A 22908-nucleotide genomic window follows, 5' to 3' on the forward strand; every position below is an offset into this window, starting at 1 on the left:
GTGTATGGTGTGAGAGAGTGGTCAAGTTTTATTCTTTTGCATGTAGCTGTCCAATTTTCCCAGCACCATTTATTGAAGAGACTGTCTTTTTTCCACTGGATGTTTTTTCCTGCTTTGTCGAAGATTAGTTGCCCAAAGAGCCGAGGGTCCATTTCTGGGTTCTCTATTATGTTCCGTTGGTCTATGTGCTGTTTTTGTGCCAGTACCATGCTGTCTTTGTGATCACAGCTTTGTAGTATAGCTTGAAATCCGGCATTGTGATGCCCCCCGCTTTGTTTTTCCTTTTCAGCAATTCCTTGGCGATTCGGGGCCTTTTCTGGTTCCACACAAATTTAAGGGCTGTTTATTCCAGTTCTTTGAAAAATGTCATTGGTATTTTGATTGGGATAGCATTGAAAGTGTAGATTGCTCTGGGTAGCATAGACATTTTAACCATGTTAATTCTTCCGATCCACATGCATGGAATATTTTTTCATCTTTTTCTGTCTTCTTCAACGTCTTTCAAGAGTGATTTGGGGCACCTGAGTGGCACAGCGGTTAAGCGTCTGCCTTTGGCTCAGGGCATGATCCCGGCATTGTGGGATCGGGCCCCACATCAGGCTCCTCCGCTATGAGCCTGCTTCTTCCTCTCCCACTCCCCCTGCTTGTGTTCCCTCTCTCGCTGGTTGTCTCTATCTCTGTCAAATAAATAAATAAAATCTTAAAAAAAAAAAGTGATTTGTAGTTTCTAGAATATAGATCCTTTACGTCTCTGGTTAAGTTAATTCCGAGATAACGTATGATTTTTGGTGCTATTGTAAATGGAATGGATTCCCTAATTTCTCTTTCTTCAGTTTCGTTGTTCGTGTATAGAAATGCAACTGATATCTGAGCATTGATTTTGTATCCCGCCACATTACTGAATTGCTCTATAACTTCTGGTAGTTTGGGGGTGGATTCTTTTGGGTTTTCCATATAGAGTATCATGTCATCTGCGAAGAGAGACAGTTTGACTTCTTCTTTGCAGATTTGGATACCTTTTGTCCCTTTTTGCGGTCTGATTGCTGTTGCAAGGACTTCTAGTACTGTGTTGAATAATAATGGCGAGAGTGGGCATCCTTGTCGTGTTCCTGATCCTAAGGGAAAGGCTTCCAGCTTTTCTCCATTGAGAATGATATTTGCTGTAGGCTTTTCATAGATGGTTTTTATGAAATTGAGGAATGTGCCCTCTATCCCTACACTCTGAAGGGTTTTAATCAGGAAAGGATGCTGTATTTTGTCAAATGCTTTTTCTGCATCTATTGAGATGATCACATGGTTCTTGACTCTTTTTCTTGTTGATATGATCTATCACATTGATCGATTTGCGAATGTTGAACCACCCTTGCATCCCAGGGATGAATCCCACTTGGTTATGATGGATAATCCTTTTAATGTACTGTTGGATCCTATTAGCTCGGATCTTGTTGAGTATTTTGGCGTCCATACTCATCAGGGATATCGGTCTGTAATTCTCCTTTTGGTTGGGGTCTTTGCCTGGTTTGGGGATCAAGGTAATACTGGCCTCATAGAATGAGTTTGGTAGTTTTCCTTCTGTTTCTATTTTTTGAAACAGCTTCAGGAGAATAGGTATTATTTCTTTTTTGAATGTTTGGTAGAATTCCCCGGGAAATCCATCAGGCCCTGGACTCTTGTTTTTTGGGAGGTTTTGATCACTGCTTCAATCTCTTCATAATTAATCGGTCTGTTTAAAAAATCAATTTCTTCCCGTTTCAGTCTTGGTAGTTTATAGGTTTCCAGGAAGGCATCCATTTCTTCCAGGTTGTTTAATTTATTGGCATAAAGCTGTTGATAAAAGTTTCTTTTTTTTTTTTTTTTTATTAATAACGATTTTTTATTATATTATGTTAGTCACCATACAGTACATCCCCGGTTTTCGATGTAAGGCTCGATGATTCATTAGTTGTGTATAACACCCAGTGCACCATGCAATATGTGCCCTCCTTACTACCCATCACCGGTCTATCCCATTCCCCCACCCCCCTCCCCTCTGTAGCCCTCAGTTTGTTTCTCATAGTCCATAGTCTCTCATGTTTCATTCCCCCTTCTGATTACCCCCCCTTTCTTTATGATAAAAGTTTCTAATGATCCTTCCTATTTCATTGATGTTGGTTGTGACCTCTCCCTTTTCATTCATTTTTATCAATTTGGGTCCTTTCTCTGTTCTTTTGAATAAGTCTTGCCAGTGGCTTATCGATCTTATTTATTCTTTCAAAGAACCAGCTTCTAGTTCTGCTGATCTGCTCTACTGTGCTCCTGGTTTCTAATTCATTGATCTCTGCTCTAATCTTGATCACCTGCTTTCTCGTGCATGGGTTAGACCTGTTCTTCTGTTCCAGCTCCAGCTTCTTGAGGTGAAAATATAAAAACTGCATTTTAGATTTTTCTGTTCTTTTGAGTGAGGCTTGGATGGCTATGTATTTTCCCCTTAGGACTGCCTTTGCAGTGTCCCATAGGTTTTGGACCGTTGTGTTTTCATTCTCGTTGGTCTCCATAAATTGTTAAAATTGATTTTTAATTTCCTGGTTTATCCAATCATTCTTGAGCAGGATGGATTCTTTTGGGTTTTCCATATAGAGTATCATGTCATCTTTTGGTATTGGTTGAGACCTGTTTTGTGACCCAGTATATGGTCTATTCCGGAGAACGTTCCATGTGCATTCGAAAAGAATGAGTATTCTGTTGTTGTGGGGTGTAGTGTTCTATATATATCTATGAGGTCCATCTGGTCTAGTATGTCATTCAAAGCTTTTGTTTCTTTGTTGATTTTCTGCTTAGGAGATCTGTCTATTGCTGATAGTGGAGTGTTGAGGTCCCCTACTATTAACGTATTTTTATCTATATGTCTCTTTATTCTGGTTAAGAGTTGTCATGTGTATTTTGCTGCTCCCCTGTTGGGGCGTAGATATTTATAATTGTCATATCCACTTGTTGGATACATCCTTTAATAATAATATAGTGTCCTTCTTTATCTTTAACTACAGTCTTCAGTTTAAAATCTAATCTGTCTGATATGAGAATTGCTACCCCAGCTTGCTTTTGAGGTCCACTGGCATGAAAAATGGTTTTCCATCCCTTCACTTTCAGTCTGGATGTATCTTTAGTTTCAAGATGAGTCTCTTGTAGACAGCAAATGGATGGGTCATGTCTTTTTATCTAATCTGCAACCCTGTATCATTTTATGGGAGCATTTAGGCCATTCACATAGAGAGTGATTATTGAGAGATATGATTTTAATGATGTCATGTTGCCTGTAAAATCTTTGTTTCTATAGATTGTAAATTTCTGTTCTGTATCACTCTTGGGGCCTTTTTACTTTTATAGAACCCCCCCCCCTTAATATCTCCTGTAGGGCTGGTTTTGTGGTGATGAATTTGGTCAGTGTCTGGCGATCCTGGAAGGTCCTTATCTCTCCATCAATTCTGAATGACAGCCTTGCTGGATAAAGGATCCTTGGCTGCATGTTTTTCTCGGATAGAGCTTTAAAAATACCCTGCCAACCCTTCCTCTCATTCCAGGTCTGTGTAGACAGATCGGACCTAATTCTGATATTTTTGCCTCTGTACATGAGAAATTTCTTCGCCCTGGCCACTTTCAATACTGTATCCTTGGATCTAATATTTGTGAAATGCACTATGACGTGACATGGCGTAGGTTTGTTGTGGTTGACCTTGGGAGGGGTCCTCTTTGCCTCTTGGACATGAATGCTTGTTTCCTCTGCTAGATTAGGGAAGTTTTCAGCTACAGTTTGTTTAAATATCTCTTCTAGACTGCTCTCTTTCTCCACCCCCTCGGGGATGCCGATGATTCTGACATTGGAACGTTTCATTGAGTCAGTAATCTCCAGTAATCTACATTCTTGAGATTGGATTTTTTTGAGGCAAGTTTCTGTTTTAGCTTTCTCTTCTACCATCCCATCCTCCAATTCACTAATTGGTTCTTCTGCTTCATTTACCCTGGCCGTCAGAGCGTCTAGTTTTGATTGTATTTGATTCATAGCATTTTAAATTTCTGCCAGATTCACTCTCATTTCCACCCTTAGAGATTCTATATTCTCATTAATATTTTTGTTAATATTTTTTTCAAACTTACACATCATCTTGACCAGTTACTCTGAACTCCATTTCTGATAATTTGGTTATATCCATATCTATCAGTTCTGTGGCAGAGACCACAGACTCATTGTCTTTTCTTTGCTGGGGGGTATTTCTCCTTCTCGTCATTCTGATGAGGAGAGGTTGCAGGGTGGCCCAGAGCGCAAATTATTGACCAGGATCCAGGCAGTGTGCACTTGTTTTATAGGGACCTTAGGGATGTGGGCTTCTTGATTTTTCAGCCTGCCTTCTGGGGGCCTGCTGCGCTGATACTCAGGCAACCCTGTTTGGGTAGAGTCTCCCTGTCCCCTGTGAGGGGGGATGGGGATGGGCACACTGTGAGCTGGTATTTCCGGGCTTTTGTTTTCTGGCGGCTTTCCCTGGCAGTTTTCTGTGACTCTTCTGAGAGTTAGAGCAGCAGTGGCTGTATCCTAGCCTCTGTCTCAGAACAGAGAGATTGCAGTCCGCTCTCCACTGAGCTCTCTTAGCCACTTTATTTCTTTTGGTGCTGCTAAAAACCCTGCAGCCTCCCGGGTTGTGCGCCCCACAGCCGGTGTCCCAGCCCTCACTTCCAGGGCCCACACGTCGCTGTCCTTTCTGTTTCTTTCTTTCTTTTTTTTTTTTTTTTTAAGATTTTATTTATTTATTTGACAGAGATAGAGACAGCCAGTGAGAGAGGGAACACAAGCAGGGGGAGTGGGAGAGGAAGAAGCAGGCTCATAGCAGAGGAGCCTGATGTGGGGCTTGATCCTGTAACGCCGGGATCACGCCCTGAACCTAAGGCAGACGCTTAACCGCTGTGCCACCCAGGCGCCCCTGTCCTTTCTGTTTCTAACACCGCCAGCTGCTCCCACGTGCGCTCCCGAGTGCTCTGTTTCACTGTGGTTCACGCGCACTCTGGATCGCTGGTTTTCAGTCTGATCACGCGCACGCTCCTGAGCTCCCGGTATCAGCCTGATTCCAGTGAGCACTCCAGAGCTCCAGTGAGCACTCCAGAGCTCCAGTTTTCAGTCAGGTCGCGTGCACATGCGCTCCCGAGCTCCCCGTTTCAGTCCGGTTCCCGAGCTCTCGGTTTCAGTCTAGTGCGAGTGTGCGCTGCGGAGCTCCGGTTGTCGTCTGGACGCGTGCCCTCTCCCTAGCTCCCGGTTTCAGTCTAGTTCGAGTCCGGAGCTCCGGTTTTTAGTCTGGTCACGCGTACGTTCCTGGGCTCACAGTCTCAGTCTGCTCTCTCGCGGGTGCCGGTCCGCTAGTCCGACCCGCTCCAGTGCAGGTGGCTACTGCTTCCTGGCACCCGAGCGTGGCGGCTCCCCTGGTGAAGTTTTATGTTTTTTGTGCTTGGTATTTCTTGAGGTTCTTGGATGTGTGGGTTATAGTTTTCATCAGATTTAGAAAAATTTCAGCCTTTATGTCTTTCATTTTATTTTTTTATTTATTTGAGAGAGAGAGAGATAGTAAGCATGAGTGGAGGGAGAAGCAGAAGGAGAGGGACAAACAGACTCAGTGCTGAGCACATTGGTCTTGATCTCACAACCCTGGGATCATTACCTGAGGTGAAATCAAGAGTTGGATGCTTAACTGACTGAGCCACCCAGGTGTCTCCAGCCATTAGATCTTAAAATATTTTTCTTCTGACTTCTCTTTCTCTCCATCATCTCTTTTTCTTTAACTCCAATGACACATGTACTAAACTTGATTGTTGTTCTATGACTCACTGATGCTTTGTTAACTTTTTTTCTAGAGTTCTTTCTCTCTCTCTCTCTCTCTCTCTCTCTCTCTTTTTTTTTGTTTTGTTATGTACCTAAGTTCACTGGTCTGCTATATTGTCTAGTCTGCTGTTAATTGCATTCTGTGTACTTTCCATTTCAGATACTATTTTTTTTAATCTCTAAAAGTTTCATGTGGGTCTTTTTTTATATCTTCCATATTTTTCATTGTCATACTTACACTTCTGCCTTCTTGAACAATTGGAGTATATTTATAAACTCTCTTAATGTTATCTACTAATTCTATCATGTGTCATTTCTAAGTCTTTCTGTTGATTGATTAGTCTACTGTTTACGGGTTGTATTTTTCTATTTCATTGCATACCTTATGATTTGTGATTGAATGCTAGACATTGTACATTTGACTTTGTTGGGTGTTGAATTTTTATATTCCTTTAACTATTTGGGGATGTGTTCTGGGGCAGTTTCTTTCAGAAATGGTTTGATACTTTTGAGATTTGCTTTTAAGCTCTGTTAAGTAGAATCAGAACAGACTTTATTCGTAGGCTAAACTGGCCTGGGCTTTCAGGCAATAACCTCAGGATTCTATTGATACCCCATATGTTAGGAGACCTTTGTGTTGTGGTTGTTGAGAATAAGAACTATTTCTGGCCCTGTATGAGCATTGGGAATTGTTCTGTCTGCTCCTGTCCAGTGATTTTTTCCCCCTTATCTCAGTAGTTTCCTCATATTCATGTATTGATCAGACTCACTGAAGACTCAAGGCGAACACTCTTTGTATGTTCAGAGCATGAGCATATGCTTGCCCCCCCACCCCCCCCATCTCTCTTTCTTTTCTCTGGGAATTCTAGATGCCTTGGTTTGTCTGAACTCTGAACTCTGTTTCTTCAACTTAGGAAGACTGCTGGATTCTGTGTTACTCCTCTCTACTCTTTCCAGGTAGCAAGCTGGGGACAATCATAATGCTCATCTTATTTATTTTCCTTAACTCAGAGGTCATTATACAATGCTTTCTACTTGTACATTGTCTGAAAACAATCACTTTGTATATTTTGTCCAGGTTTTTAGTTGGCTAATGTAGAAGGATAAATCTGTTTTCTGTAATCCATTATGTCTAGAAGCAGAAGTTTTATATCATTGTTTTAATTAGTATCCCTTTTTTAACTTAGCAGTGAACATTTTCTCTTTGTTTTTTCTTTTGACAGAAAAAAATTTCCATCTGTGGCCATCTAAACACATAATTATATGTACTTGTTTTTAAGATTTCTGTGTTCAGAGACTCTCCAAGACCCATTTATGTTACAGTGTCCTTTGGATTGTCAGGTTGTTTATCATATCTAACAGTAATTTTCTTCCTTGAAGGTTATTTTTTCTTGGGATGCCTGGGTAGCTCAGTTGGTTGAGCATCTAATTCTTGATCTCAGTTCAGGTCTTGATCTCAGGGTCATGAGTTCAAGTCCTGCGTTGGCCTACAAAAAAAAAAAAAGACGATTTTCTCTTCTTCAAAGAGGATGGCTGAGCAATATTCTCTCTGGTAGCCCTTGTGGACCAAAAAATAATCTTAATTTATTTATTCAACAATTATTTATAGAATATTTGCTATGTGGCAGTCCTTATGCTAGGCATTGGGTATCTGTACAAAGGTGTATGAAAAAGAGTTCATGACTTCAGGGAGTTCATAATCTAGTAGGTAAACTGAGAAGAAACTGTTAGTTTTCCCTTTGTGGAATATTAGTGGAACCATGGAAACAAAGGTGATTATACTCTCTGAGTATTGCTTTATTCTAATCCTAATTCACTTCTTTTCTCAAACACCCAAGTGTGCTCCTGCCTTAGGATCTTTTTTGTTGCTGTTCCCTCTGCCTAGAATGATCCTCTCCCAAAGGTACTAAATGAATTACCCCTTACTGCTTCACATTCCTGCTCAAATACCATTTTGTCAATGAGACGTTCCCTGACAGTTGTGTGTAAAGTATCACTTCCTACCTTCATTCTTTATTTCCTTTCTTGGATTTGTTCTTCTTTATAGCATTATTATTTACGTTTAAAAAAATATTTATTTATTCGAAAGTGAGAGAGTAAGCGAGTGGGGGAGGAGCAGGAGAGGGACAAGCTGACTCTGCACTGAGCACAGAGCTGAGGCAGTGCTTGATCCCCACAACCCTGAGATCGTGACCTGAGCTGAAATCAAGAGTCAAACGCTCAACTGACTGAGCCACCCAGGGGCCCCTATTTACATTTTAGTTTATTTTTATCTTCATCATCTTTTGCCCCGTCCCTGCCACAGATGTAAATGCCAGATGAGCAGAGGCTTTATCTGTTTTGTTCACTATTTTATCCCTAGCACCTTGAGTAGTTATGGGTACCTACTGGATTCTTTATTTATTTTCATTTTATTATTATTTTTTAAAGATTTTATTTATTTATTTATTTGAGAGAGAGAGAGCAAGAGGGAGAGGGAGAGAGAATCCAAAGCAGACTCCATGCTGAGTGCAGAGCCAGACATGGGGCTCTATCCCACATGGTGAGATCATGATCTGAGCTGAAACCAAGGGTTGGGCGCTTAACTGACTGAGCTACCCAGGAGCTCCCCTACTGGATTCTTTATATTTCATGAAAAAATTAATACCTCACTTGATTATTTTCCTTTTCATGTTTCCCTGCAAAGCATTTCTTGACTGATTTTATTCACATTGCTTATTTTTGCTTTACTAGGTGCTTAGAATATGCATATGTCTTAATAATACTATAATAGTCAAAAGAGACACTTACCATATCAAGTACTTATTGATTTTTTTTCCTCTCTCTTAGTCTTCATGTAGGACCCACCCAATTGATAAACATGTTGAGGTCCTGATCAATAAATATGGATTGTCTGCCAAACCAGTTGCTCCTCAGATGTTTGCGTGTGCTGGAAAAGAGCACATGGAAAAATATGGTATGTTAAAAAAATTTTAAGGCCTATCGGTAGTTGTGTGTGTGTGATGCAAAACAACAGGAATTTATTCAGTATCTGTGGACAATGCCAGGATATGTAAAATATAAGATGGTTTTTGAATTAAATTGAAGAAATAGTCCATGTAGGATTTAGTTGTAGAGAAAGTATTTATATATAGGACATCATAATGGAAGTACCTAGAATGTTCCATGCCAAGAAATTGAAATAGGAAAAATAACATAAATCTTGTCCCCTTTAATCATGAATTATAAATTAAGGTTAATCAGTTCTGAATATAGTGACACTTAAAGCATGCTGTTGGTAATATGTTTATATAGCCAGATTTAATTCTTAGTACTTGAATTCACCAAGAATCCATCATCTGTCATTCCATAATGTTTTATTAGATTTAAATTTCGTAGTTGATTTGCATTTTGTAGGTAAACATCCTAATTTTTTGACTGATGATCAGTATTGGCTTCCTTAGCGGTTAAAGCATGGGATAATGCAGATAGGATTTTTTAAAAATTGTATGACCCTGAACCAGTGCTTTACTGTGTACTTAGATAAGAAAGGAAATGATCATACTCAAAATTTCAACATTCCTATTCTTCCTAGGAAAAATACCCCGGTTGTTTGATAGATCAAATAATTAGAAAGGAAAAAAATCTTCAAGGAAGAATCGGTGAGAGGAGCATTGCCAGTTTTTGGCCATGAGAATTTTCTTCCTTATAGCTATTTCCATTTTTAAATTCAGTCCGTTCCAATCTGGTTTCCCTCCTTTGTCAAGGCTACCATTGAACACCACGTTGCCATATCTAGTACATACATTTTAATCCTAATTTAACAGACCTCAGCACCATTAATCCCTTTGACCACTTCCTTCTTGAAACATACTCTTCTTTTGGCTTTCATGACACTCATTCTCCTGGTTTTTCTTACCTCTTTGGCTATTCCTTGTCCATTTCCTTTTCAATTAAAATATTATTTGAGCTCTCATTGTATTCGAGGCATTGTTCTAGGCATTGAAATATAGCAGTATATCAGTTTGCTATTGCTTTGTAATAAACCATGCCAAAACTCAGTGATTTTAAAAAATAATCATATATTATTATAGCTTACAAGTTAGTAGATTGGGAATCAGCTCATCTAAGCTGAGCTCAGATCTTGTTTGGGTTAATCATATAACTGTACGTTGGTTGGAAGCTCTGTTCTACTCTTCTTTGGCAGTGTCATATGTCTCTCCTCCTCCTGGGACCAGAGAGCTGGCCCTGGCATGTCCTTTTCATGTTGATAGCGGAAGGACAAGAGAGTAATCTGCAACATGTAAAGCCTTTTGAGACTTAAGCTGTTGACCAAAGCAAGTTACATGGCAAGCTTGGAATCAAAGGATAGGGAAATATATTTCATTTCTTTTGTGGTAGGAAACTGCAAAGACAGACCTAAAAGGACATTTAAGAGGGAAAAAGAATTAAGTATATTAGTGCATTCTTTCACAAGCTATCAATAAGCAGAAGAGATGTGAAATTTTTGCTTAAATTTCTAGTTTGGGACAGACAATAATATGTGAAAAAAATGAAGTTAATTTCAGGTAATTATTAGTCCTGTGAAGAAGAACAAAACAAAGTAATATACTTGTGGGGAGAGGGAGGCCAGTGATGGCCTCTGTACTCACATATCCAGTTGGCATCTTGGATCTTTGCTTATATATTTAACAGGCATCTCAAATTTAACATGTTCATTTTATTTTTTTTAAAGATTTTATTTATTTGTCAGAGAGAGAGAGAGAGCACAAGCAGGGAGAGCAAAAGGCAGAGGGAGAAGTAGGCTCCCTGCTGAGCAAGGAGCCCGTTGTGGGACTCAGTACCAGGACCCTGGGATCCATGACCTGAGCCGAAGGCAGACGCTTCACTGATGGAGCCCCAGGCGTCCCAAATTTAACATGTTCACATGCAGACTCTTTTTTTTTTTTTTAAGATTTTATTTATTTATTCCACAGAGATAGAGATAGCCAGCGAGAGAGGGAACACAAGCAGGGGGAGTGGGAGAGGAAGAAGCAGGCTCACAGCGGAGGAGCCCGATGTGGGGCTCGATCCCACAACGCCAGGATCACGCCCTGAGCCGAAGGCAGACACCCAACCGCTGTGCCACCCAGGTGCCCCAGATGCAGACTCTTATTAATTCTGTTCTCCCATAATTTTAAACTTGTTCCTTCTCTAGTTTTCCTTGTTTCAGTAAGTGGCACTTCCATCTATTCAGATGTTCAAAGCAGAAACATGAATCATCTCTAACACTTCTTCCTCCTTTTCCCCTCTTCCAGTCCCTCATTATGTCCTGTCAATTCTACCTGCAGACTCCAAATGTTTCTTCCTTCTGGTTCCTTTCACTACCACAGCTCTTACCCTGGACCAGAATTTTTCACAATGTGGATTGTGACCTGCTAGGAAATGATGGAATCAAGTTAGTGGGTTGAACCCAGCAGTTTTTTAAAATTGAAAATTTGTCATTGTTGAGTATTATAACTCAATACAGAGATGTACACAAAACATAAATATACAGCTAAGTGAATTCTCACGGTGCTCCTCACTGTGACCAAAACCACCTACCAGGTAAAAAACAGAATGTTAATACCCAAGAAGCCTCTCAGTAGATTATTTTTATCTTAAGAATTTTGTGGGTCGGGGCGCCTGGGTGGCACAGCGGTTAAGCGTCTGCCTTCAGCTCAGGGCGTGATCCCGGCGTACCGGGATCGAGTCCCACATCAGGCTCCTCTGCTATGAGCCTGCTTCTTCCTCTCCCACTCCCCCTGCTTGTGTTCCCTCTCTCGCTGGCTGTCTCTATCTCTGTCAAATAAATAAATAAAATCTTTAAAAAAAAAAAAAAAAGAATTTTGTGGGTCTCTTGTGAATCTTCTTAGGTCACTGCATTAGACAAAAAGCTACACCTACAAATCTCTTTGAGATAAGCTCTCTTCTTCCTTGGGTCCTTTCTGAGATGGCTGAGGGACAACATTCTTAAGCTTCCTAGTAGTTCTTTGATTGAGAAGATTTGTGAGGCATAGCCTTTTTCTCTTTAGAGGGCTTTTTTCTGTTCAAACTATATTCTTTTTTTTTTTAAGATTTTATTTATTTATTTATTTGACAGATAGAGACAGCCAGCGAGAGAGGGAACACAAGCAGGGGGAGTGGGAGAGGAAGAAGCAGGCTCCCAGCGGAGGAGCCTGATGTGGGGCTCGATCCCAGGACTCTGAGATCACGCCCTGAGCTGACGGCAGACGCTTAACGACTGAGCCACCCAGGTGCCCCATTCAAACTATATTCTGAGGCATCACTTTTGATCTGAGATCTTTAACAAAAGATTTATCACACCCTGGACCTCATCTTTGGACCATTTTTTCGTGGTAGTGCCCTGGATTTGGTCTTTGCTCAAAGGCCATTTCTTAATTTTATCATCTTTTCCCATTTTGAGAAGCTTGACTTTTCAAAATCATCAACTCCTGAATTCTTTTTGGTTAACAGCCCTTTCCTCAATATAGCAATATAGATTTTTACCATAAAGAGCAAGAAGAAACCATGTGGCACCTTCAGTATTTTCCTTATTATCTAATTTTCACGTAACAGCAGATAATAGTGTTATTATAATTTCTGCTCCTATTGTAGCAAGGATCTCCTTTCCTCTAGTCCTCACTAAGGTTTTATCATTTTGCAAACCCTCACCAACAGCATCCTCAAAGGATCTGGAGGCTTCTAATAATAGTTTCTTTAAGGCACTTTAGGCTTTCACTAGGAGTTTCCTTATAACTACCTCCTGTTTCCAAAGCCATTCACATATTGTACATTTTTGTTTAGTGTAACCCCAGTTCCAGTATATTAGTCTGCTCAGGCTGCTGTAACAAAATACCATAGACTGCGTGGCTCAAACAACAAAAATTTATTTCTCACAGTTCTAGAGGCTGGGAAGTCCAAGATCAAGGTGCAAGGTAGATTTTATTCTGAGGCCTTTTCCTTTGGCTTGTAGCTGGCTGCCCTCTCATGTGTATTCACATGACCTCTTCTGTGCGAGTGCAGAGAGAGACAGAGAGAGAGAATGAGAGAGACAGAGTGAGAGGAGGAAACATCTTTCTCCCCCCCTTTTTTTAAAGATTTTATTTATTTATTGGACAGAGAGAGACACAGCCAGAGAGAGGGAACACCAGCAGGGGGAGCGGGAGAGGGAGAAGCAGGCTTTCCGCTGAGCAGGGAGCCCGATGCCGGCTCAGTCCCAGGACACTGGGATCATGAGCTGAGCCAAGGCAGACGGTTAACGACTGAGCCACCCAGGTGCCCCTTTCTCTTCCCCTTCTTAAAAGGATTATTGTAAGGGCACTAACCCATCATGAAGGCCTCACCCTCATAACCTCATCTACCCTAATTACCTCCCAGTTGTCCCATTTCCAAATACCATCACATTGAGGGTTAGGTCTTCAACATATGAATTTTGTCATGGACACGGTCTGTAGCATTTAGGTACCAAAATATGTATTCATTATTTGTTATTGTATAGTAATGAGACTCTGTATTTTAAAAAATAATTTCTTATTGTTTTCATTCTGGTTGTATAGTTTCCTGGCTTAAGCACACTGGCCTTTTTTCAGTATCTTCAGTAAGCCAAACTGTTTTCTGCCTTGGAGTCTCATATTCCCTTCCCTTTGGCTACAGTGCTCTTTATTCCATTCTTTCAAGGTCAGCTATCCTCATCCTTTAGGTCTTTTTTTTTTTTAAATAGGGATGGGGCTTGAATTCAGAACTCTGATATCAAGACCTGAGCTGAGATCAAGAGTCAGATGCCTAACTGACTGAGCCATCCAGGCATCTGCATACTTTAGGTCTCAAAAAAATCTTGTCTAATTAATTTTTAGTTTTATTACATTGTGATTTGGGGTGATTCCTGGTTCTATGGCTCCCTCTTATGTCAGTGTAGTAATGTCTTATATCTGTAGTGGATTTTTTTGAAGGATGGGTTGTGTGTCCTCTCATTTCTCTCTCTCTTTTTTGTCTTGCAGGACCCTAAAGATTTCCCTTTTGGTTCTTTCCTCTTCCACTATCCAGCTGCCTAAGGACACCTTTCCCTTTCTTTTTGCCCCCCCCCCCTTTTTTCTCCCAGAGCTATGCTTTTTAAAGATTACCACCTTGAATCTGCTATACTTTTCAGACCCTTTCCTGCAGTCATACTTTGATCTGTAGTAATATTCTGTATTTTCACATTTGCGGGGAGGTCTTTCCCTTCCTGGTGATGGTTTTATTTATTTTTAAATATTTTATTTATTTATTTTTGAGAGAGAGAGCGAGCGTGAGCACAAGTAGCGGGGCAGGGCAGAGGGAGAAACAGACTCCCCACTGAGCGGGGAGCCTGATACGGACTCGATCCCAGAACTCTGGGATCACGATCTGAGCTGAAGGCAGACATTCAACTGAGTGAGCCACCCAGGTGCCCCTGATGGTAGTTTTAGAGCAATTGTAGGCCTGCCACTAGTGTTCCTCTTCTCTCCTCTGCACAGTTTTTCTTCAGCCTCCCTGGGCCCCCCAAGGCTTGCTGTGGGTGCATGAGCAATTGCTAACTGGGATTTGGTTGTGCTTTTCCCTTTTTTTTCTTCACTTCCAGATACTTCGAAGTTTTGGGGCTTTCTCTTGTCTAGTTTTGTGGAGGGTAGGGTTTTGTGCAGTTTTATTTGTTCTTCTTGTTATTCTGTATTGTTTTTGGAGGATATGGAGAGAGATTTAGTCAGCCTTCATTGTCCTCAGTTACCTGGAAATCCTGTGTCTGGTGTGTTTATAAGCTTATATCTTTTCTCAAGTTTTATATTATTCAGAATAGTTGGACAGTTTTCTAACCCAAACTTTGAAGTATAAATGTACAGTATTTTAGTTGAAATGTTATTCTTCATCCAGTAGATTTTAAATAAATTCTAGAATCTTACAGCCTTTTAAATTATTGTTTGAAATTGCTGTTTGTGAATGTATTCTAGACATGAATGCATAAGAATGTTTGTAGTAGCTTACATTCTGCTGTAAAATCAGCAGGTTTTTGTGTCTTCAAAGTTTGATTCAAGGAGGTTGAAATATTTTTATACTAGGTGCATCCTTTGAATCACCAAAAATCTGAATTAGCAGCTCAGAATCAGTAGTCAACAAGCCCTTCATTAGTGCTCAGTCTTAATAAATACATGGTAAATCACTGGCAGAATATTTTTGGAAGAGTTGCTATCTTCTATAGATTAACTTGATCCCAGGGTAAAAAATAAAAAGGCATCAACACTTAATTGAATATCTCTTCTGTCAGACACTATGCCAAGTGCTTTTTATACAGTTCAGTTTCCCCTCTTCCTACCAATCCATGCATGAATTACTTGTAAATCTTCTTATTTGTGACAATTAAGCATTTGTACTTCTTGTGACAAGGAATTTGCCACCAACTAAGGCCACTGATGCCATTTTTTGGGTGATTCCAGTTGTTACAGTGCTCTTTTTCACGTTGAACTCAGATCTCTCTCCCTATAGTTTCCATCCATGGTCTTGTTTCTGTCTTCTGAGGCTCACAAGAGGGAAGCCGTTTTCACCTGATAGCTCTTCAAATATCCGAAGCCAGCCAGACCTTGTGCTTAACTTCTCTTCTTCTCTCTAACTGTTTTTCATTTGACTTGTTTCGTGAGCCATCATCACTGGTCTCATGCAGATACTGGGATCACATGTAAGCTTTTCTGGTAGTTGCAACACGCTGTTAAATCATATTGAACTTGTAGTCAAACAGAACCTCAGAGCATTTCTCATAGTTGCTGTTCCTTTTCTCAGGTTGTTTTGGAGTTCCAGGAATAGAATTGGGTCATTTAATTAATTACATTCTGATCCAACCCATTAATAAACCTTGTTGAAATCTATTTGGATTCAACATTCTAGCAGTCCTTCCCAGGTTCTGGTTTCGTGAGCATACCTTTAATTTTCTTTTTTTTCTTTTTTTTTTTTTTTAAGGTTTTTTTATTATATTATGTTAGTCACCATACAGTACATCCCTGGTTTCTGATGTAAAGTTCGATAATTCATTAGTTGCGTATAACACCCAGTGCACCATGCAATACGTGCCCTCCTTACTACCCATCACCAGTCTATCCCATTCCCCCACCCCCTCCCCTCTGAGGCCCTCAGTTTGTTTCTCAGAGTCCATAGTCTCTCATGTTTCATTCCCCCTTCTGATTACCCCCCCTTTCTTTTATCCCTTTCTTTACCTCAAAGATACAGACGTATGAAGAGAAGGGCCAGATGCCCTTCAACAGATACCTTTAATTTTCTAATCCAGTTTTTGGTAGACATACTAGCCAGAGCATGGCTGAGGTCAGAGGTTAGCACTGGAGACTTTTCTCCAGGTTAATGCACCTTGGTCAGTGCTGGCAGTTTCACAAGTGTGTTCTGTGGGATGTTAACCTCGTGAGATTCTTTATGACATGGGTCAGATAAGTTGGGAGATGCTTCATCCTTTAACCCCCTTTTATTTTTATTTTTGTTTATTTTTTAAAAGATTTTATTTATTTGTCAGAGAGAGAGAGAGTACACAAACATGGGGAGCAGCAGGCAGAGGGAGAGGGAGAAGCAGGCTCCTCGTTAAGCAAAGAGCCCAATGCGGGACTCGATCCCAGGACTCTGGGATCATGACCTGAACCGAAGGCAGATGCTTAACCGACTGAGCCACCCAGGTGTCCCCCTTTAATCAGTCATAATACACATGTAATAATAATAAAGGCTCTGAAGGTCTTGCTGTAAAGAAACATGTTTAACTTTGTTTAACCCAGTATTATCTAAACTTACTTGACAGAAGAACCCTCATTTTTAAATTTTTATTTAATTTTTATTTTTTTAAAAGATTTATTTTATATTATTTATTTGTCAGAGAGAGAGAGAGAGCAAGCACAAGCAGGGGGAGCTGCAGGTGGAAGGAGAAGCAGGCTGCCCGCTGAGCAGGAAGCCCGATATGGGACTCGATCCTTGGACCCTGGGATCATGACCTGAGCTGAAGGCAGACGCTAAACCAACTGAGCCACCCAGGTGTCACCCCTCATTTTTTTAGTAACATCAAAGTGCTCCCCTCAAACAAAAGAAAAACCAAAACGCACACTATAGTATTTCCTTACCTTGTCCCAAAAGATGTCCTAAAAATTTTGATTGTCTTGCTGATATAAAGATACTGTGTTTCATCTGCTCTGCCAGTCAAACCAATCAAAACCAGATATAAATCTGCTATAGTGTGTTCTTGTTGGATCCATATTTGGTTGCTTCCTGACCATCACTCTTACTGGTACGAGTCACTAGTGTAGGCTCTACTTTCTTCAAGATTTGCTGAATTATATGTATGTCATTTCTGCTCTGAAGATCATCCCCCTGACAGAGAAGGTGAGATGAAGCAGAAATGGGGACTTTTCATTTTCCTGTTCCATGCATTAATATAACAGTATCAGCCCCTATCAGTGGACTTTTTCCTTCCTTGGCCTTTCAGGCTCTAAAGCAGGATTCAAAACCTATCTAATGCTGCTTTGTCTTTTTTAAAAGTAGTAAAAAAAGCGGGGGGGGGGGGGGCGCTTAGATGGCTCAGTCGGTTAAGCATCTGCCTTCAGCTCAGGTCATGATCCTGAGGTCTTGGGATCAATCCCCAGGTCAGGCACCCTGCTCATCAGGGAGTCTGCTTTTCCCTCTCCCCCAGACCCTCCCCCCTGTTCGTGCTCTCTCTCTCTCTCTTGCTCGAGTTCTCTCTCTCAAATGAATAAATAAAAAATCTTTTTTAAAAATGTAGTAAAAAATTTTCATATTTTACTTTCTTTAATGTGTGCTTTTGTTTTCCTGACACCAATCTTTAAGCTTTCTATTAAGGAATTTAAAAACATACACATTTCTTGTTAAGCTGTAACTTTTCTGAAGACCCTTTTGCCTTGTCGTAAGGAAGGAGAAGGATTAGGTCCTGGAGGGTGTGAGTTGTAAAATTCACTTAGTCTAGGGGCATTGGGATGCTTTGGCAGACTCCTTGCAAAATTTCTGGCAGTACTTTTCTTCCTTATATCCACTGTTAATCCCAGGCTATATCTTCTGGTTTTTGAAACTGGACTTTAGTTATACTAGGTGGAATTGGCCAGTTTGAACTGTTTTCATGTCATATGCTTATTAGTGGATTTAATTATACTCAAGTTTAATTAAAGAAATATTTATGTGAGGGATCAGTGTTGAAGTTGTCAGTACTGATAATTTATACCAGGGAAAAGGTAGAAATATTTGGTGGGACACTGAGTACCATTGCAACATTTGTTAATAAACAATAGGAAGGCATTGACCCACTAATAGATGTTTGTTTTCTCTAAAGGAACAAAAGTTGAACAGTTTGCAAAAATTGGATGGAAAAATCATAAACATTCAGTTAATAACCCGTAAGTATTTCAGGAATATGAAATAGTGAAAATCTGTGTTATCCTGCTATGTAATATATAACTTCATACTTGAAAAGTAAATGCAAGAACTTGAAGATATTAACTAGAATGTTTTATTGTTTTTCATATAAAAGGCTTGTGCCCAAGTAAACTTTTGACTACAGTTTTAGTTTTGGGTCTGTTTATATTTAGAATGCCATTTAAGTTTAAGAAAGAATGTGAATGGTTGGTGTTAAAGATGTAATCGGTCATACATTGCAACTGCAGTAATGAAATTTATTGTAATGATTTTAGCTGAAAATAACCAGTGACCATTTTAAACAAATCCTTAAAACTTTTCTTAAAATGTTCATAAAATGCATATTAATAGCCATTTAAATTACTTTCTGTTAAATTATTTATATTACTTTAGTAATGTGTTTATTTATGTCAGTGTCATTAACTCTTATTCTGGTAGAGTAATATGATTAATTTGTATCCTAAATGATCTGATGTAGAATGACATCCTGTGTATTACAGATCATTCATTCATCTTTGAATCCCTCGTGCCTAGTGCAGTGCCGGGCTTATAGCATGTACTTAACGGTTGCTGAATAAAATTGGTTCACTGGCAATTGAATTAGTGCCATGTAACTATAATCTCTACAAAAGCAATACCACTAGGCAATAAAAAGAGAAATAGCTAGCTTTATTAAATGCCAACTCTGTGTCACTGTGCTAGGTATTTTTATGTACATTTTGATTTAATCTTCTCAAGGACCCTATAAGGTAGATATTTTTATTCTCATTTTATAGACAAGGAAAAAGTTTTGCAGAAATGAAGCAACTTTCACAGGATCATTCTTAGTAGTGGTAAAATAATATTTCCTCCTACTAAATTGTAAACTCCTTGAGGACCAGAGCCATCTCTTCCTGTTCTTAATGCTTAGCACAGAGCTTGGAACGTGATAGATGCTCAGTAAATTGTTCCTAAACTATTAAATTTTGTTATATTTACTAACATAAAACCATGACAAGGAATATTTTATACCAGAAATGGATCATTACCATGTATTTCTAATATTTCATGCCACTGCTAGTTCTCCTGATTCTCCTAATTTTAAATTGATGTTTGAGTTCAGGGCATACTTAATTAACAAATAATATCTAATCCCGTGCCCTAGATCAAAGGTTATTTTATGAAAGATGTCAGGGTAGTGCAAAAGCTTTAGTGAATTTTCATTGCTTATATGATAAAATACAAATCCCTTCATCTGAGATAAGAAGATTGTTATAATTTGGCCCACTGTACTTTGTCAGTCTTATTTCCTGCCACTTCCTGGCTATTCCCAATCTCTAGCCTCACCAAATTACTTGTTTTTTCCCAAGTATAGTATATAGGACTCACTTTTGTGTTTTTGCTTTGGCTGTTAGCTCTCCCTGGAATATCCTTTTGCCTTTCTTTTGTTTGGTGAATATCTACTTACCCATCAATCCCCAACCCAAATGTCATTACTGCTCTTAACATCTTTTTTTTTTTTTTAAGATTTATTTACTTATTTGAGAGAGAGAAAGAGAGAGAGAGAAAAACAAGTACAGGGAGGGGTGGAGGGAGAATGAGAAACTTTAGCAGACTTCTTTCTGAATTCAGAGCCCAACACGGGGCTTCATTCCACGACTCTGAGATCATGACCTGAGCTGAAACCAAGAGTTGGATGCTCAACTGACTGTTGAGCCAGGGCCCAGGGGCCCTCTCTTAACACTTTCTTAAAGCTTCCTGGGCGTATTTTTTTTTTCCTCATGAGCTTCATTGCACTGTCTGTATACCTCTATTATAACACATCACACTATCATACTTATTTATAAGTCTTTCTTCTTTGATGATGATAGTCCTTGAGCAGAGATTGTCTCATCCTTGTATCTTCACTATCTTACATGGTATTGGAACATAGTACATGTTCAATAAAACTTTGCTGTTACCAAATAGTAGAGTTTGGATGAGTAGTCTTAAGTCCATAAAGATGGTCTAAAGCTGAATTCTTTGTCCTTATTACTTGGAAAACCATTAAAAATCCTTGTGATTTCCTGAATAGTAAGGAACTGTACCAACATATTGAGGAATTGACAGCATTTCAGTTTCTTGACTTTGAGGCTCCAAGGAATCGTTCTTTCTTTTTTTTCTTTTCTTTTTTTTTTTTAGGATTTTATTTATTTATTTGAGAGAGAGAAAGGATAACAGGGAAAAGGGTCAGAAGGAGAAGCAGACTCCCCACCGAGCAGGGAGCCTAATGCAGGACTCGATCCCAGGACTCAGGAATCATGACCCAGGCCAAAGGCAGACGCTTAACCAGCTGAGCCACCCAGGCGCCCCCAAGGAGTAGTTCTTAACTTTCCTTTGAGAATCAAATCTTCTGAGTCTTTCTCTTAGTTACCACCCTGCCTAAATAGGCATCATTTATTCACTCATTATGGCATTCTTCTAAAGGAATTTCATTCACTCAACAGCTAGATATTCAGTAGCCTACTATGTGCAAGACACTTCTTTAGCTGCTAGTGATACAGCAGTGAACAAGACAGATTGAGTTCCTTGCCCCCATGAATCTTCTATTTAATATTATAAGTTCTCAATTATGTTGAAAAGGCGAATGTTGTTTCTGGATGTCAGTTTCATCATATAAAACTCTGAAACAGCCAAGAATAGCCTTCTAGGTTCTGCTCAGAAATTTCAGATGCCAACTTCTTGCACTAGGTTTTACTCTGTTAGGGAAGAAAGAGAATCCTGTGTTTGCTGACCAGTCATTATAGATACCCTGTGACATATTTCTAAGAAGGTTGAATTACAAAACTATTTTCAAATGTTTTCTCACAAATTATAAGAATACTTAAAGGCAGTGAGAATCTGTGATAAGTGGTATAGAATAAGGGATAGCTCATGACACCTGAGCCCTCAGACCTGTATATAATTATACATATGAAAGTTATAACTTTCTCCTAGTGGTCTCTACTTAGATGCTCCACAAGTGCCTCAGAGTCAACATGTCCATACAGAATTTATCATTTTCCCTCAACCCTGTTTTTTTTTCTTAGTATTCTCCATGAATGACATCAATATATACCTAATTATAGAAAACTAGAAGTCGTTCTTTTTTTTTTTTTTTTTTAATGTAGGCTCCACACCCACAGGGTGCGGCGTGTGGAGCCCAACATGGGGAGTAGAGCCCAGCGTTTAACTTGAACTCACAACCCAGAGATCAGGACTTCAGCTGAGATCAGGAGTTGGATGCTTAACTGACTGAGCCACCCAGGCACCCCAATTAGAAGTCATTCTTAACTCTGCCTTCTTCCTCAGTGTCTCATATGAGTTGCAGATGAGTTGAGGATGAACAGAAGCCTATTGATTCTGCCTCCTTACTGTCTCTTGAAATCATCCCTTCTCTCCATCTTTCACTTCCAGTTCCCTACTTTAGGCCCTTATCATTTCTTGCCTTAATTATTGCCCTGATCTCTTCATTTAGTTGCTTTTGGTAATGCCCTTTACCATTCCTTTTCCGTATACCAGCCTTCTTGTTTAAGTACAAGTTGGGGGCACCAGGGTGGCTCAGTCAGTTAAGCATCTGCCTTCAGCTCAGGTCATGATCCCAGGGTCCTGGATTGAGCCCCACATCAGGGTCTCTGCTCAGCGAGGAGTCTGCTTCTCCCTCTTCCTCTGCCCCTCCCCTCCACTTGTGCTCTCTGTCGTGCACTCTCTCTTTCAAGTAAGTAAATAAAATCTTTAAAAAAATGAAATGAAAGTTTGATTGTCATACCCTAGTTTAATATCCTTTAGTAGTTCATTGTTTTTAGTATAAAATGTAAATACCATATACTGGCCTTTCATGATCTGATCTTTATTTATTTCTCTTATTCTATTTTCTTCACCTTGAGTCCACATTTCCTCCCAAACTTCATGCCCTAGCTTCAGTGAAACTACTTTAACTCAAGAGGCTTTGTGTGTGCTGATCTTTTTGCCAGGAATTCTCTGTCTCCTACTTTCTCTTATTGGTTAACCCCAGAGAAGAACTTCCCTTTGGTATCTGGGTGTGATGCCCAACCTGTGTGCTCCCATGGCACCCTGTATAACATTTCTCTCTTTTAAATATTTTATTTATGTCTGTATTGGAGAGAGGGCATGTGTGCATGCATGTGTAAGCATGGGGGAGAGGCAGAGGGAGAGGGAGAGAATCTCAAGCAGATGCCACGCTGAGTGCAGAGCCTGACATGGGGCACGATCTCATGACCCTGAGATCATGACCTGAGCCAAAACCAAGAGTCACATGCTTAACCAACTGAGCCACCCAGGTGCCCCCCTGTATAACATCTCTGTCATGGTATTTATCATATTGTATTTGTTTGCCACAGATTCAGACTGAATTCATTGAGGGTAAGGACCCATGGGACATACCCATGTCCCATGGCCCTAGCACAGGATCTGGTACAAATTAGGTGTTTTTTGGAAGTTGGTGATGGTCAAAGTTAACTTTAGAAGCAGAGGTATAGATATTAGTATACAGATCTAAGTTACACGGGCTTTATTTCTAAACATTTAAATTGCTTATTAATTTCCATACCAGTTGAAGTTTGCTTTTAGAATCTCCTTTGTGGTGTCTACTGTTCCTGCCATTTTTGCCAGAGCAGTTTCTGAAAACATCTGCTTTT

General features: G+C 39.8%; 1 protein-coding gene across 1 annotated transcript in view; it reads left to right on the top strand.

Annotated features, from left to right (window-relative positions):
• Positions 1-22908, top strand: part of SCP2 (sterol carrier protein 2) — a 115189-nt gene that overhangs the window by 28485 nt on the left and 63796 nt on the right. The window contains exons 6-7 of the mRNA XM_045799514.2: positions 8669-8795; positions 18171-18234. Coding sequence (XP_045655470.1) covers positions 8669-8795; positions 18171-18234 — 191 coding nt within the window. The remainder of the gene's footprint in view (positions 1-8668; positions 8796-18170; positions 18235-22908) is intronic.

This window comes from Ursus americanus, chromosome 12, assembly GCF_024610735.1.
Source record: "Ursus americanus isolate L20-20 chromosome 12, mUrsAme1.1.p, whole genome shotgun sequence".
Classification (NCBI taxonomy): domain Eukaryota; kingdom Metazoa; phylum Chordata; class Mammalia; order Carnivora; family Ursidae; genus Ursus; species Ursus americanus.